The sequence below is a fragment of the Pseudopipra pipra genome, chromosome W (genome assembly GCF_036250125.1).
Source record: "Pseudopipra pipra isolate bDixPip1 chromosome W, bDixPip1.hap1, whole genome shotgun sequence".
Lineage (NCBI taxonomy): Eukaryota > Metazoa > Chordata > Aves > Passeriformes > Pipridae > Pseudopipra > Pseudopipra pipra.
Window position 1 is genome coordinate 65,316,090 of NC_087580.1, and position 16,221 is coordinate 65,332,310.

At 45.5% G+C, this 16,221-nt stretch overlaps 1 protein-coding gene across 3 annotated transcripts in view; it reads right to left on the minus strand.

The window, feature by feature from the left end:
• Positions 1-16,221, minus strand: part of LOC135404385 (zinc finger protein 462-like) — a 117,806-nt gene that overhangs the window by 78,477 nt on the left and 23,108 nt on the right. For 2 of the 3 annotated variants that reach the window (XM_064639110.1, XM_064639109.1), the window contains exons 4-6: positions 14,641-14,805; positions 13,178-13,443; positions 5,271-5,389 (exon numbers count right to left, since the gene is read on the minus strand). In XM_064639110.1, coding sequence (XP_064495180.1) covers positions 5,271-5,389; positions 13,178-13,443; positions 14,641-14,805 — 550 coding nt within the window. The remainder of the gene's footprint in view (positions 1-5,270; positions 5,390-13,177; positions 13,444-14,640; positions 14,806-16,221) is intronic. The other variant, XM_064639111.1, reaches the window with a different exon arrangement.

A 16,221-nucleotide genomic window follows, 5' to 3' on the forward strand; every position in this document is an offset into this window, starting at 1 on the left:
ATAAATGGAGTTTGACTGCTCACCAAAAGATAATGGACATGAAGAGACATATGACATGAAGACACCTGGATTTTTACAACTGCCAGGGCACTTTAAACAAATGTACGGGCATGATTCACATCTCTAAGAATAAATTACATAACAGAATATCTACAAGAGAAAGAGAAAAACCCTTAAACTAATGAAAGTCACAGGAACACTGTATTACTGGAAGACTGGTGAAAAATATCCACAAGGTTATTATTCAATAGGATATATTGCTAAAGAACTTACTGGAAACAAAACAGGTAAAAGAGGGACCCAGGGAGAGAGTTCTGAAATCAGAAGGTGAGCAAGCATCTGACCAAGACAAAGCATGAGCCCAATGCAGAGTATACTTATGACACAGAGAGCACATCCTCTGAAAAAGTGTGCATGCCAAAGAAACTGCAAAAGATCATGTGACTGGCCCAGAGAGAGACCACATGCAACCCAAAAACAGCACACACATGCCAGAGAAAAAGACACGTAGAGGGAGAAAGAAAGAGCATGTGATCCAAAGAGTCAGCAAGTGCATGTGACCCAAAGAGAGAGAGTGCGTGGGTCCAAGAGAGAGCATGGCACGGAGAAATGAGTATGACCAAGACAGACAGAAAGCAAGCATGACCCAAAGAGAACATAAGCACGGCCCAGAGAGTGAGCGTGAACTGGATTGAGCACAACACAAAAAAAAATATAAAGCACGTGTGACCCAGAGGCAGACACAAAGTATGAGACAGAGAGAGACCCAGTGAGAGAGAGCGTGGACAAGAGCAAGAAAGAGGGGGTGTGTGACCCAGGCAGACATAGAACATGACTCAGAGAGGAAGTGACCGAGACAAGAGAATGGGACCAAAAGCATCACCCACAGAGAGCATGGTGGGGAAGACAGCATGATGGGGAGGGAAGGGGCATGACCCAGAGAGAGAGAGTGTGTTTGACTGACAAAGAATGGCCCATAGAGAAAGAGCATGAGTCAGGGTGTGTGTGTAACTCAGGGAGCGGTAGTGTGACCTAGAGAGAGTAAGAGCCAGAGAGAGGGAGGGAGAGCATGTGAGCTGGAGGGGGGGCCCACCCATGACTCAGAGCAAGTGAGAGCTTGACCCAGAGAGAGAGAGATGGCAGGTATGGTCCAGCAAGAGAGCGGGCGTAGCCCAGAGAGAGAGAGATCGATCTGGAGCGAGAGGGGAAAATAAACTGTTTCCCAGAGCAAGTAACCGCCGTACATGGGGGAAATTAAAAGAGAGAATGAGTGTGCGGGGCCCAGAAAGAGGGGCAGCTCAACCCAGAAAAAGAGAGCAACTCACAAGGAAGAGACAACTTGTGTGACTGAGAGAGAGGGATAGGGGACGACTGGCAATGAGAAAGAGGAAGAGGAATTGAGGGGGGGAGTGAACCAAAGGGAGGGAGAGTGCACACAACACAGGCGGTGGTGTTCAGGGGGTGGATGGGGCAACCAAGAAAGACAGACAGGCAGAGATCAACCCAGAGAGAAAGAGAGGGGCAAGTGGACCTAGAATGAGACCCAGAGAGAGAAACAGGGCATCCAAGACAACATCCGAGACACACAAAGAGTGCACCAGAGAGGTCGACCCTCTCAAGAGCGAGAGGATGACCCAAATGAGAGGTATGGCAACTTATGGAGAGAGGGTAACCCACAGAGAGGAAGAGGAAGAGAGATTAAATGAGGGCAAGAGAGGTCAGCCAAGTGGGAGTGGGGGCATGGAGGACGAGGGAAAAGGGAAGGCAAGCCAAAAAGGGAATGGGAACCAAAGGGAGAGAGAGGTGGCAACACGAAAGGAGAGAGACTAGGTGCTACAGAAGAAGAGATACCCAGATGGGGGGGAGGAGGTGAACAAGAGGTAAATACAGATAAAGGCCAACCTGAGGACCTGAACCCAGAGAACCCAAGAGAGGTTGACCCAGAGAGAAAGAGTGAGAGGGCAACCCAAAGGAGGTGGGCAGCGATGCAAAGAGAGGGTGACCCACAGAGAGAGACACACGTAAAGAAGCAGAGGGAGGGAGAACTTGGGTAGCAGAGACAGAAAGAGGAATGGGGGGAGAAGGGGAGGGGGTGAGTAAGGGAGGGTGAGAGTGGGGCAGGCAGTGGAAGAGGGGGTGATATGGGCCCAGAGAAAGAAAGAGTGCAGGTGCAAGAGGAGACAACCCAGAGAGTGGTGCCTCAGGAGGGGTGCCAGTGTAGAGAGAAAGATGCCCTATGTGAGAGAGAAATCGACCCATAGAGAGAGGGCAGCCCACGGGGGGGGGGGGGGGGGGGGGGGTAAGAGAGGTGAAGTGGGAATGAGAGAGAGGTTAGCCAAGAATATGAGACAGACAGATAGAGAGGGGGGAGAGGGACCCAAAGAGCAAGAGATTGCACAGGTCCCAAAGAATGTGACCCAGAGACTGAGAGTCAAAGCTTATGACCAAGAAAGAGGGAACATTTGACCCAAAGAGCAACAGTGCAATTTCTTTCAAGGGAGAGCTTGAGCATAATAATATATAATATCAGGCTTGCCCATGACGAGCTGTGGGACAACACACTCAGGTTACAGGGACAGGGGCTATTAAGGGCCCTCAGAATATTGTGCTGAGGTGTTCTGAGTACACTGCAGCATCAGGGGACTTCAACCACCCCCACATCTGCTGGGAAAGTAGCGCAGTGACATGTAGGCAATCCAGGAGACTCCTGGAATGCATGGAGGACAACTTCTTGAGCCAGGTAATAGCCCTACCAGAGGGAACACAATACTGGATCTGATTGTCACCAACGTCAGTGAGCTAATTGGGGACATCAAGATTGGAGGCAGCCTGGGCTGCAGTGATCATGAATTGACGGAGTTCGCAGTCCTGAGGGATATGGGTCAGGTGAAGAGTAAAGTCAGGACCCTGGACTTTAGAAAAGCAAACTTCCAGCTCTTCAGGGAGATAGTCAGTGGGATCCCCTGGGAGACTGCCCTCGGGGACAAGGGAACAGAACAGAGCTGGCAGATCCTTAGGGAAGTCTTCCATAGAGCACAAAGGCTAGTGATCCCCAGGTGTAAGAAGTCAGGAAAAGAAGACAACAGCCCAGCATGGCTGAGTCAAGATCTGCTTGTCAAACTAAATGGCAAGAAAGAAATGCACAGGCAGTGGAAGCAGGGACAGATGACCTGGGAAGAGTATGGGGATGCTGCCTGGTTGTGTAATGATAGAGTCAGGAAGGCCAAGGTGAAGCTGAACTTGGCAAGGGATGCAAAGAATAACAGGAAGGGCTTCTACAGGTGTGTTAGCCAGAAAAGGAAGGTGAAAGAAGGTGTACCTGCTCTGCTAAACAAGGCTCGCAAACTGGTAACTATGGACAAGGAGAAGGCTGAGGTACTTAACTTTTTTACCACAGTCTTCAATGGCAACATCTCTTCCCACACCTCTTGAGTGGATGGACTGCAAGATGGGGGCTGGGGAGCAGACTGCTTCCCACTCTAAGTGAAGATCAGGTTCATGACCACCTGAGCAACCTGAATGTACATAAGTCTATGGGACCTGATGAGATGCATCCCAGAGTCCTGAGGGAATTTGGCCGATGCAGTTGCCAGGCCACTCTCCATGATACTTGAAAAGTCCTGGCAGTCAGATGAAATCCCAGGTGACTGGAAAAAGGGAAACATTGTCCCCATCTTTAAAAAGGGTCGAAAGGAGGACCCTGGGAACTACTGACCTGTCAGCCTCACCTCTGTGCCTGGGAAGATCATGGAACAGACCCTTGTTAGAAGCTATGCTAAGGGAAAGGTAGCAACAGCAAATATATGACCACTGGAGGGAGCACATGAGAGGGAGAAACCACAAGCAAGAGAAACCTAGCCTGACTTGGAGAGAAATGTAAAGCAGGTGATCTGGTACAAGAGAGTGCATGAGGGAGCAACAGAGAGGGAGAATGAGTCTGTCCCCTGAGAGAGTGCTACAAAGAGAGAGAGAGCGAGCAAGGGAGCATTCACAGCCACACACGAGATACAGGGAGACCATAACCCAGAGATGGAGAGCAAACATGACTGTGGGTAAGGGAGAGCAGACAATGATCTGTGAGCCACAGACATAAAGAGATTGAGATCGAGTTAGGGAGAGCATGTGCCATCACGTCCAAGAGAGAAACAGCATGCACAACCTAGAGAGGGATGATGCCTTAAGCCCCTAATGTTTTTTATTTTTCTAATATTTGTAAGACTTGTAAGTTTTATAAGTAGTGGAAGTAGATTTTAAAAGCAGCAACCTCCCCCCCCCTTTTTGTCCCTTGTCCCTTTCCCTCTCTCTAGCACCCTTGTTTATACATTCCTTAACCCTCTTACCCCATTCTATGCTCCCTATATCACTCATAGCCCCAAATCCAATAGAAATGTTTAGTCTTTTGTCAAGGCAAGGCCTAGATTGTTGGCAGAACAGCATATCAGGGCCTAAACCACAGAACACGGTCAAAAACTGGGTTACTATGTACCCTTTGTGCTCTGATGATGGTGAAGATGGGATGAACAGGGGGTCCCGAAATACACCCCAGACCCATTTTAAGGGGATGGACCCGGGGCGGACCAGAGTAAAGGCCACAGGGTGGACACATCTGGGATTGGATGGATGGTGTTATAAAATGTAACCTCTCAGGCACGGCCTGGGCGCGCGTCTTGTAACATCTTAGCCTTGGCAAATAAACCCTTTCTTATCTCACCCCTAATTAACTGCTCTGGAGATTTTTTCAGCACCAAAATACCACGGCAACAGGGATAGTGAGCACAACCATGCACAAGGTTGAGCAACAAGAAGCATATGACTGTGAGAGTGAGAGGAAGCAAGCAAGAAGCAGCTCATGAGAGTGCAGCCACACATGAAGAGAGCAAGCACAATCATGAGAGTGAGCAAACAAGAGAGAAGGATAACATGACAGACAGCACACACAACCATGTGTGAGAGAGGGAGATCGCAACCTAGACAGAGAGGGAGAAGCATGACTGCATCTGAGGAAGAGAGGGAAAGTGGGAGAGTGTGATTGCACACAGTTTCATTGAGAGGGGGCACGCAAAAGTGAAAGAAGACATGACTGCACAAGAAGAGCTTGTGATCATGCAGAGAATGTGGAGAGCACATGTGACTGCTCACAAGGAAGAGAGAGAGAATGAGCATGACTGTGTGTGAGGTTGAGCAAGAGGGAGCACACAAGAGCAAGTATATGTGCCTGACAGCAAGAGAAAGGAATCAAGAGAGTGCGAGGAAGAAACTGATTGACTTACCAGCATGCGCTTTAAATATATGGGTTTTCAAGCGGCTATTGTAAGAGGACTTGAATGGACAAAGCTTGCAACGGAATGGCTTATGGTGTCCATGGTGAGTTTGCATATGGCGATCCAGACTGATCAAAAGACAGACAAAAAAAAGAAACAAAATAGCAAATCATTTTAGCTATTCCTTCAGATGCAAAAAACCTAGTAACAAAAATAAATTTTAAATTAGAGCAGGCCAGGCTCAGCTATCTTTCTCATGCTGGTTCTTTATATCCAACAGGTCTGATTATAGAACAAAGCAAAATCTTATCTGAGAAAGAAAGAGATCTGTGATCAATTTTATCACACAGAATGCAAGCCACTTAAACTCAATAGGGCAAAATTACTATCAATTAAATTATACCAAATCCAGACTAACAGGAGAGTTACTTATAGGATAAAGGCTATTTGAGGAAAAAAACAAAAAAACCCAAGAAAAACCCCAAACTGAACAATAAAAATATTAGTACAGGATTTTTCTGTGCAGTGTTTTTATGAAAATATGCTCCCTTTTCTCCTCCTAAGGTAAGGAAAATATTTTTCTAGCTCCACTGAAGAAATCTTCATTTGGTTACAGCAGCAAAAGCAGATTAGACAACCTACTCTGGGGGGAAGGTACCAGCAAGCTGTCTATAGCCAATGACTTTTAGGGGTAAGAGGTGGCAGAATTTCAGATGTAATGCACTGGGAGATCCTGAATGAAGCTCAACAACAGAAGAAGGGGTGAAAAAGATCAGATGCTATCTTTCTGCAGGGGAAATCAGCAACGAGAAGTCTGACATTGAAGGGGGGAAGAATTCATCACTCATCACCATGGCTTCAGATCAGAATGGAGACATTTCCAATACAACCTCATCTTAATTAACGCTTTGTGATATAAGAATAGTCTGAGCCTGTTTATACACAGCAGCAAAACAACAAGAAGACATGGAAAAGTTTGGAGAGGGTTGGTTTATTTATCATCCCCCCAAAATCACCATCCAAATAGTTCCAGGCATACTTTATTTCCTATTAATTGATCTAAATTGTCCTGGTTTTTATTCTACTGAATAGCAAGATCTAGATCAAATGGAATCTACTCCAGGCCCTCACACTATAGAGGGTCTCACATGATCTTTAGTCTCACACTGGCAGAGTCTGAGCCAAGAAAATCCCTCCCAGCAAGACCTGCTTAATGCACTCGACTCGTGTTGAGAAGAAGCAACGGTGAGTTATGGTCATTGGTAACTCTCTCCTGAGCAGAATGGAGGCACCCATTTACAGACTGGATCATCTTTTCAGGGAAGTTTGCTGCCTCCCTGGGGTCCAGATCAGGGATGTAACCAGACAACTGATGAGCTCAGTACAGCCTTCAGACTCTTACCTACTTCCTTCTCTTTCACATGGGTACTAATGACATTGCAACAAGAAGGCCAAGGTCAATCAAAAGAGATTTCAGGGCCCTGGGAAGAATGCTGAAAGATTCAGGAGCAGAGGTAATGTTTTCCTCAATTCTCCCAGTAATGGGGATAATCAATGGAAGAAACAGGCATGCTCAAAACATCAATATCTGGCTCCAGGACTGGTGCCTCCACCAGAACTTTGTTTTTTATAACCATGGGAGAGTCTGCAAGACACAAGGTATGCTGGGTCCTGACGGGATCCACCTACCCCAATGGGGAAAATGCTTCTTTGCTCATAAGCTGGCAGGACAGGTTGAGAGGACTTTAAACTAGAGGTGATGGGTGAAGGGGATACCATCAGGAGAGCTGAAGGTAAACCAAGAGTTAGCATGGTATTGCCTGAGGGTGGCAATGCTACTGGGAACATTCATGCTCCTCCAGGGAGTACTGGAGTTTTAGAAGCATATCTGAAATGTTGACTCCCTCAAAGGCCCTGCAGAAAGACCTTGACAAATGAGAGGGCTGGAAATCACCAACTGTATGAAGTTTAACAAAGACAAGTGCCAGATTCTGCACCTGGAACAGGAAAACCCTGGATGTACGAGAGGAACAACTAAGGGAACGAGAGGCTGGAGAGCAGCTGCAGAAAGGGACCTGGCAGTCCGTATGAGGAGCAGCTGAGGTCACTTGATTTGTTCAGTCTAGAGAAGAGGAGACTAAGGGGAGACCTCATTGCAGTCTACAACTTCCTTGTGAGGGGCAGTGGAGGAGCAGGCACTGATCTCTTCTCTGTGGTGACCAGTGACAGAACCTGAGGGAAGGCATGAAGCTGTGTCGGAGGGGTTTAGGTTGGATATTAGGAAACCAGTGTGACGCCCATCCACAAAAAGGGCCGGAAGGAGGATCCAGGGAACTACAGGCCTGTCAGCCTGACTGTAGGAAGAATTTCTTCCCAGAAAGGATTGTCCAGCATTGGAAGGGGCTGCCCAGGGAGGTGGTGGAATCACCATCCCTGGAGGTGTCCAAGGAACAACTGGATGTGGCACTCAGTGCTCTGGTCTAGTTGACAAGGTGGGGATCAATCAAAGGTTGGACTTGATGATCTTGGAGGTCTTTTCCAACCTAAATGATTCTATGATTCTAATAGAGAAGGACTTATGAGGGATGTGATGGTAGGTGGTTGTCTTGGCCTCAATGATCACAAAATGGTTAAAATTTTCAGTGTAATGAGAAAAAATGTCAGAAGAGTTGCTACTCTGGATTTCGAGAGTGCAAACTTTAAGTTTTTCAGGGAGCAACTTAGCCGTGTCCCCTGAGGATCTGCTTTTGAGGGCTTGGGGGTCCATGAGAGCCTGTCAGTTTTTAAGCAGCACCTTTTAAAAGCACAGGAGCAGGCAATCCAATTGTGTCAGAAGTCAAGCAAGTGGGGCAGAAGACCAGCTTGGCTGAACAGGGAACTCATGAAACTCAACAGGAAAAACAAGTGCTATGATCTCTGGAAGCAAGGTCAGGTTTCGCAGGAATATTATGGATCCGTGGTTTGTCTATGCAGGGAGAAGGCACCAAAAGCCAAAGCTCAACCAGAGTTGAAACTGGACAGTGTAGTGCCAGACAAAAAAGAAAGGTTTTTTTAAGAACATTAACAGCAAAAGGAGGTCTAAGGAAAATCATAGAATCATAAAATCATTTAGGTCAGAAAAGACCTCTAAAATAATCGAGTCCAACCATTAAACTAAAACTGCAAATCCACCACTAACCCATGTCCCCAAGTGCTACATCTATATGACTTTTAAATCCCTCCAGGGATGGGGACTACACCACTACCCTGGGCAGCCTGTGCCAGTGCTTGACAATCCTTTCTGGGTAGAAATTTTTCCTAATATCCAACCTGAACCTCTGCTGGCACAACTTAAGGCCGTTTCCTCTTGTCCTATTGTTTGTTACTACAGAGAGGAGACCAACCCCCGCCTCACTACAACCTCTTTTCAGGTAGTTGTAGAGAGCAAGTCCGCCCCTGAGCCTCTTTTTCTCCAGGCTGAGGCCCCCCAGCTCCCTCAGTCGGTCTTCATCAGACTTGTGCTCTAGACACTTCATCAGTCTCGTCACCCTTCTTTGGATGCACTTCAGCACTTCAATGTCCTTCTTGGAGTGAGGGGCCCAGAACTGGACACAGGATTCGAGGTGTGGCCTCACCAGTGCCAAATAGAGGGGGACAATCACTTCCCTAGTCATAGAATCATAGAATGGGTTGGAAGGGACATTAAAAATCTAGTTCCAACCCCTCCACCATGGGCTGAGATGCCACCCTGATCAAAGACCCATTCAACGCAGCCTTGAATGCTTCCAGGGATAGGGCATCCGCAACTTCTCTGCACAACCTCTGCCAGTGCCTCACCACCCTCACAGTAAAGAATTTCTTCCTAATATCTAATCTAAATCTCTCCTTTTAGTTGTTATAGGTTAGAAATCCAGGAGAATTTTTTCTTCCCCCTGCCCCCCACTGTAGGAAAGATGGAGTTTTAATGGAAAGGGGGAAGGGAATCAATTAGCCTTACAAAAGAACTAGCTGGCCAGACTGCATTCCTAACAGATGGACCCATCAGAGGCTGGGGGAAAAGGGAGGAGTTTTGGGAGGGGGTGGCTGGGCTCTTCTCAGAAGGGGAGAGGTCAGACAGCTGAGTTCTCTCTCTCAGCGGGCGGGCATTTGGAGAGAAGGCCTGGAGGTCTGTCTTTCTGGCTTCTCATCCTGGTCAACACTGACTGCTAGCCACAACTTGCCTGCGAACTGTCTTTTGTCTCCAGCCTGGACCTGCTGCGTTTTCATCGGAGAGTCTCTGTGCTCACTGGGAGAAAAGGAGGAGCCTTGAAACACCATCATCTGAGAAAAACAGTGAGTCCCGTGGGGGGTGGACTGCTTTTCCTCCTGCCCTTCTTCCATTGGGGGAAGGGTCTCTGTTTTTCTTTTCGGCTTCTCCTGCGATCCGAGACCACCCTCTCAGACCCCCTTCCCACGCGGTGACTGCCAGAGCCCAACAGCACCCCCTGCCAACCATGATTAGAACTGCACTAGAAGACAGACTTTTTCTTTTGTTTGAAGGGAACTTCTGGGTACAGGACTATTGTTTAATTGTTTTTATGTTCTGTTACTGTTCTTGTCAACATACATATATCTTTTAATAAAGGGTTGTTATTTCTTCTTTTTTTTCCCACACTTCCTCCATTAAAGCCCCTTAATTTTTGAATTTACAATTGCTGAGAGAGAGGAGTTTGGTCTGTCTCATAACTCATCCTCTTTAGCAAACATTCCAGTCTCTTCAAACTGAGACATTAGTTTAAAACCATTACCCCTTGTCCTATCATTATCTGACCATGTAAAAAGTCCCTCTACCTCCTTGTATAAGCTCCCTTTAAGTACTGAAAGGCTGCAGTATGGTCTCCCCAGAGTCTTCTCCAGGCCGAACAACCCCAGCTGTCAGCCTTTCCTCATAGCAGAAGTGCTGAAGCCCTCTAAACATCTTGGTGGCCTCCTCTGCACTTGCTCCAACAGGTCAACATCCTTCTTGTGCTGGGGTCCCAAGTCCTTCTCCACAGGGCTGCTCTCAATTAGTTCTTCTCCAAGTCTGTACTCATGTATGGGATTGCCCCAATCCAGTTGCAGCATCTTGCACTTGGACTTGTTGAACCTCATGAGGTTCTCATGGGCCCACTTCTTGAGCTTGTCCAGGTCCCTCTGGATGGCATCCTGTGCTTCAGGTGTGTCAACTGCACCACTCAGCTTCATGCCATCTGCAAACTTGCTGCAGATGTACTCAATCCCACTGTCTATGTCATCAATAAAGATATTAAAGAGCACCAGTCCCAAGACAGAGCCCTGAGGGACACCACTTGTTACTGATCTCCATCCGAACATTGAGTTGTTGACCACAACTCTCTGGTCAGAGGACCACAAGTGTGGGAACAGTGACTTTCCATTTGTGGACACTTAAATTGTGAGGAACCAGCTGTATCGGTCGAATGTTCCTAAGTCTGTGGGGCCTGATGAGATTCATCCCAGAGTACTGAAGGAGGCAGTGGATGTTATAGCAGGATCCACCTCAATCATCTACCAAAGGTCTGGAGAGTTTGGAGAGGTCTCCACTGATTGTAAGAGCAGCCCTGCAGAAAGGGATCTGGGGATGCTGGTCGGCAGCAGGCTCGGTATGAGTCAGCAGTGAGCCCTGGCAGCCAAGAGGGCAAATCACATCCTGGGGGGCATCAAACACAGCAGAAACAGCTGATTGAAAGAGGTGATGATCCCACTGTATTCAGCATTGGCATGGCCTCACTTTGAATACTGTGTGCAGTTCTGGGCCCCATAATTTCAGAAGAATGTGAAGATCCTTGAATTGCCCCCAGAGGAAGGCAACCAAGCTGGTGAAAGGGCTGGAAGGCATGTCCTGTGAGGAGTGACTGAGAACTCTGGGTTTGTCTAGTTTGGAGAAAAGGAGGCTGAGGGGTGACCTCATGGCTCTTTACAGCTTCCTGAGGAGGGGAAGTGGAGAGGGAGGTGCTGAGCTCTTCTCCCTGGAATCCAGTGATAGGATGCATGGGAATGGTTCAAAACTGTGCCAAGGAGGTTCAGATATACATTAGGAAACACTTCTTTACCGAGTGGGTGGTCAAACCCTAGAACGGGCTTCCTGAAGATATGGTCAATGCTCCAAGACTGTCAGTGTTTAATAGGCATTTGGACAATGCCCTTAACAGCATGCTTTAACTTTTGGTTAGCCCTGAATTGGTCAGGCAGTTGGACTGGATGATTGTCGTAGGTCCCTTCCAAGTGAAATATTCTATTCTATTCTATTCTAGTCTAGTCTAGTCTAGTCTATTCTAGTCTATTCTATTCTACTCTATTCTATTTTACTCCTATTCTATTCTATTCTATTCTATTCTATTCTATGTCTGGGGCTACAAGGAATGTTTGATTCTTCTCACTTGCCTCCAGGAGGTGTGCGCTGATTGAGGAGCTGTGTTACCATGTTAAAGGAGCTTCAGGAGGTCAGACATCTGCACAGCATCAGACACAATGAGGAAAAAGATTAACAGGATCTTCTCAGAGATCCTGCAGAGACAAGAGCCCAGACTCTAAATTGTACTGAAGGAGGAGCAGCCAGTGTCTGTGTTTATCAGGTTGGGAAATGGAAACTACCAAGATGGCTGGAAGCTTGTGATATCTGGCACTGGGAGGATGGGTCCTGCTTCGCCAGCAGAACTGCAACTACAGAATAGATTCTATAGTTCTGCATCTGGTTGCAGATGAGGGCTGGGAGCTCTGTCCAATGAATCATCAGAGCTGGCTGCACCTGAACCATGCAGCAACAACAGGAGGAAGTGGTGAGTCATTGTAGTGGGAGACTCCATTCTGCAGGGGAGATGTTGACCTGACCTGCTGTGCAGGGAGGTTTACTGCTTACCAGCAGCTCAGATCCAGGATATTAATGAGAGATTGCCAAGGCCTGCCCAGACCTTGGACTATGCCCTGTTGCTCATCCACATAAGAACCATGCTGTGATACTGACAGAAGTGCTGCTTTTCTAACACAAGGGTTTATAAATATTTCTTATATCATGCTGTCTTTCCCACATACTTTTAATTAAAGAACAGTAACAACTTTACCCAATTTAAGGGTGTTGCCGACAGTGCTATCAATGCCTATATTAAACATGCACCTGGATCTCGCTTCTTTGAGGGGAAGGTGGGCAGACACAGGATGGGGGGATGGGACATTTCTCCCTCCAGAAGCTACAGAAAACATGTACATGTGTTTGTCAATCTAGGATGCCAGTAAAAAAAAAATTCAATAAATCTCATTTCTTTGTGGCAAGCCATGAATAAGTATGATTAAAAGAATTCTAAAACTTCCTAGTTGTAGGCAAAGAAATAAGTTATGAGGAACTTGATTATTTATTATGACCATGCATTTTTCAAGGGTCACATCAGATAAGTGGTGATTTCTCAAGTGTACCACACTGATGTCAAGACTATGTTCATAGACTGAAATTGCATAACACAAATTAGAAATAAATAATCTAAGATTGATTTGTGATAACTGTTCAACACTAGTAATGAAATCTCCCTCAATCAAATAAAAGTCAGGGTACTGTTTAAAAATAAGGCAGTTACATGGAAGGCTAGTGAAAATACTTTTTCCTCTTTATGCATTTTTAAATTTCATGTATTTGACAGGACTGCATAAGTGGTGGGTATCTTTTATTTGGTGTGTATTTCCCCTACACACAACAAAAAGAGAACTCGAATTTGAGAAGATATAAAAATGTGACTTTTTATAGTCACAGGCAATGGTAAAAAGTTTTGGGGCATAGAAAATACCTAAATCCTGAGAAAAGAGAAAAACATGGCTTGAAATCAAATTGAGTGTGCTCTCCTTCAACATCAAGCAACGTAAAAAATAGTCATGCTAGTCTTCGCTTCTGTTGAAAACAAACCATAACTTACTTGTGCCTGAAAGCAGAGACAAAGGAGCAATACTGGCAGCTGTATTTGTCTTCCCGGGTAAACACAGCTAAAGCCAAGTGACTCCTCTCATGAGATCGCAGACCCTGCATAGACATCAAAACCCGGTCACACTGGCTGCAGTGGTAGCCCCCAGGCCTGGTTTCATCTTCCAAGGATGCTCCAGATTCAGCTTCTGTAAATTCCACAGGGTCTTTGGCTGCCTTAAAACCCTCCAAAGTTGTTCTTGAAGAATCTTCAGCTTCCTGCTAAAAAGCACATATCCCCCCCAAAACCATCAATTCTCTCCCTTCTGTCCCTCAGTCTCTTATGTACTAATTTTAACATCTAGGTTTCCCACTCCATTCACTTTCTAAAGATATACCTACCATACTCCACTAATGACTTTATGCATAGAGTTCAGTCTTAAATTATATATATATATGCATATACATTAAAAAACAAATTACATGTCTCTTAGTCCCTTTCTTAAGTGTTAATTAGCATAGCAGACATTTTGCAGCAGCATTGAAACTGTAAAGCATATTTATATCATGTTTTTTTGATCTTGTACTTTAGTTTTTGTTCCCTGCTGTTGAGCAAGTATCTACTTGCTCAAAAGATGGTATTGACCCCACATAAACTTTACTTGAGAAGCAGAGAAAGAGCAGGAATCATTTGATAGAAGGGAAGCACCCCATTCTGTCAGTAGTATTGGATAAGCTAAAGGAAGGTCAGGGGAAGCTTTTAGGTACAACTGTTTAGACTGACAGACTCAGCAACTTTACACAGCACACAGTTGATGTCATGAAATAGGCATGCTTTAGGTCACATTCTGAGGACTGCATAATGAGATTTTGCTGAGTACTCTCTCACTGCAGCTTGGAGAACTGCATAACCAGATCCTGCAACCTTACCGCACCTGAACTCCCCCTGCACAGTCTGTCCTCAGACATTCTAAGTGGTCTCCACTTCCAAAGGGAGGAAACAGCAGTACATTTACAATTAACCACTTGAATTGGACCCCTGTCTCAGCTGGCTATTTGAATATGTGTTTGCAGCATTATAATTTCACTTTTGCATATGGGTTGGAAAAAAAAAAAAAAGAAAAAACCTCCACACTTTATGGTCTAAGAAAGCAGAAAAGTAGCCCAGAACAGCTGAGGGAGAAGCTCGTGCTCATAAATCAAGTCTTTCAGTAATCTATGATATCAATTCCTTTGTGTCAAATAAGAAATGAGAATTAAATAGTTTTTGTGCCCAAGATGGAGAGCAGAAGAAAGTCAAAACATCTTAAAGGAAACAAAATATGCTGCAGAAATATGAAGAATTAGATTACAATGTCATGCTTAACTGTTCAGAATGCTCAATCCAAAACCCATTTGTCTCCATGGGACCCCTCTATGGGCTTTCAGTTAGGCCTTAATATCAATCAAAAAAATGCTGTCAGTTCACAGAATTCTCACCTTTACTGTATCTGACACAGAAGAAACATTCCCATACTGGACATGCTTACGGAGATGATTACAGATGGCTCGGAGCGTTGGATGAACTTCCACACAAAATTTACATTTGTAGCCTACTACTTTCCTCTCCTTAAGGTTTGAAGCATTTTCCAAGTGTCCAAAAGCCTATTGAAGCACATGAGTATTAATCGGTTACACTAATGTAATACTGAAACATGCTTTGAATATCTCACTTTTAGGAATATACTCAGACCAGGGAAATAGCCTTTAGTGTACACATGTATTGGGTCTGGCTGGCACGGAGTTAACTTTCCCCATAGCAGCCCTCACAGTGCTGGGCTTTGCATTGGTAGCTGGAAGGGTGTTAAGAACACACCAGTGTTTTGGCTACTGCTGAGCAGTGCTGGCACAGCATCAGTGCTGTCTCCCCAACATTCCCCCCCTCACCCCCAAAGACCAGTAGGCTGGGGGTGGGCAAGATCTTGGGAGGAGATATAGCCAGGACAGCTGGCCCAAACTGACCAAAGGTATATTACATACCATATGACATCCGCTCAGATATAAAAGCTAAGAGAAAGGGGGGGAGGGAGGGGTCATTGGTTATTATGTTTTGCCTTCTGCAGCAACCACTATGTGTGCTGAAACACTGCTTCCCGAGAAGTGGCTGGGCATTGCCTGCTGATGGGAAGTAGAGAATAAATCTTTTGTTTTCCTTTGCTTCTGCATGCAGCCTTTGCTTTTGTTTTATTAACCTGCCTTTATCTTGACCCACAAGTTCTTTTCCATCTTATTTTCTTCCCCCATGTCCTGATGAGGAGTGGGAGTGATAGAGTGGCTTGGTGGGCACCTGTTGTCCAGACAAGGTCAACCCACTACAACATCCTCTTGTGCAAAACTTCAACCTCGATTTGCACTGACTTCTATTAAAGCCCTCAAAATAGGTGGACAGGACATGCACAGAAAAAACCTTGAGTATCTGCATAATAGTAGTCCCCTATAAGACCATTCATTTTTAACTTACAAGACATACTCTTTGATGGTTCCCCCCCCCCATCCAATTGTATGTTTTTTTACAGAAAGTAGTTACTCCAGATGGGGAGAAGGGTACAGAAAAGAGTAGCAGAATTTGGTCTTCTGTTCACAGGAGCTTGCCCAAAGCTTGAAGTTATTGGATAGATGCACTTAAACATCAGGTTCTTTATCAGAAAATATACTGACAAGGAAATTGTTGTGTTATTTCAAGGTACATGGATGAGCAGCAGAATGGGATATTTGTTAAAAAATCTATGAGAAAACAAACAGCAACCTTGCAAAAGATACAGATAGCCATTCATAAGGGTGGGAGGAAGGAAGAAAGATATGGAAAATCCTGAAGGAAACAATTGGAGGGAGCAGAGCTTCCCATGGAGCCTAGGAATAGGTGGAGAATTAAGGAAATTAAAGTAGAATATGTAACCAACTTATAGAGCCCTTTGACATGCTGAGTCACTCATTAACCTGAGTTCATCTGGCTGTTAAAGTTAACATGAAAGTAGGTATTAGTAATAAGGAGACTCTTGACATATAGAAGAACAGCTTTTG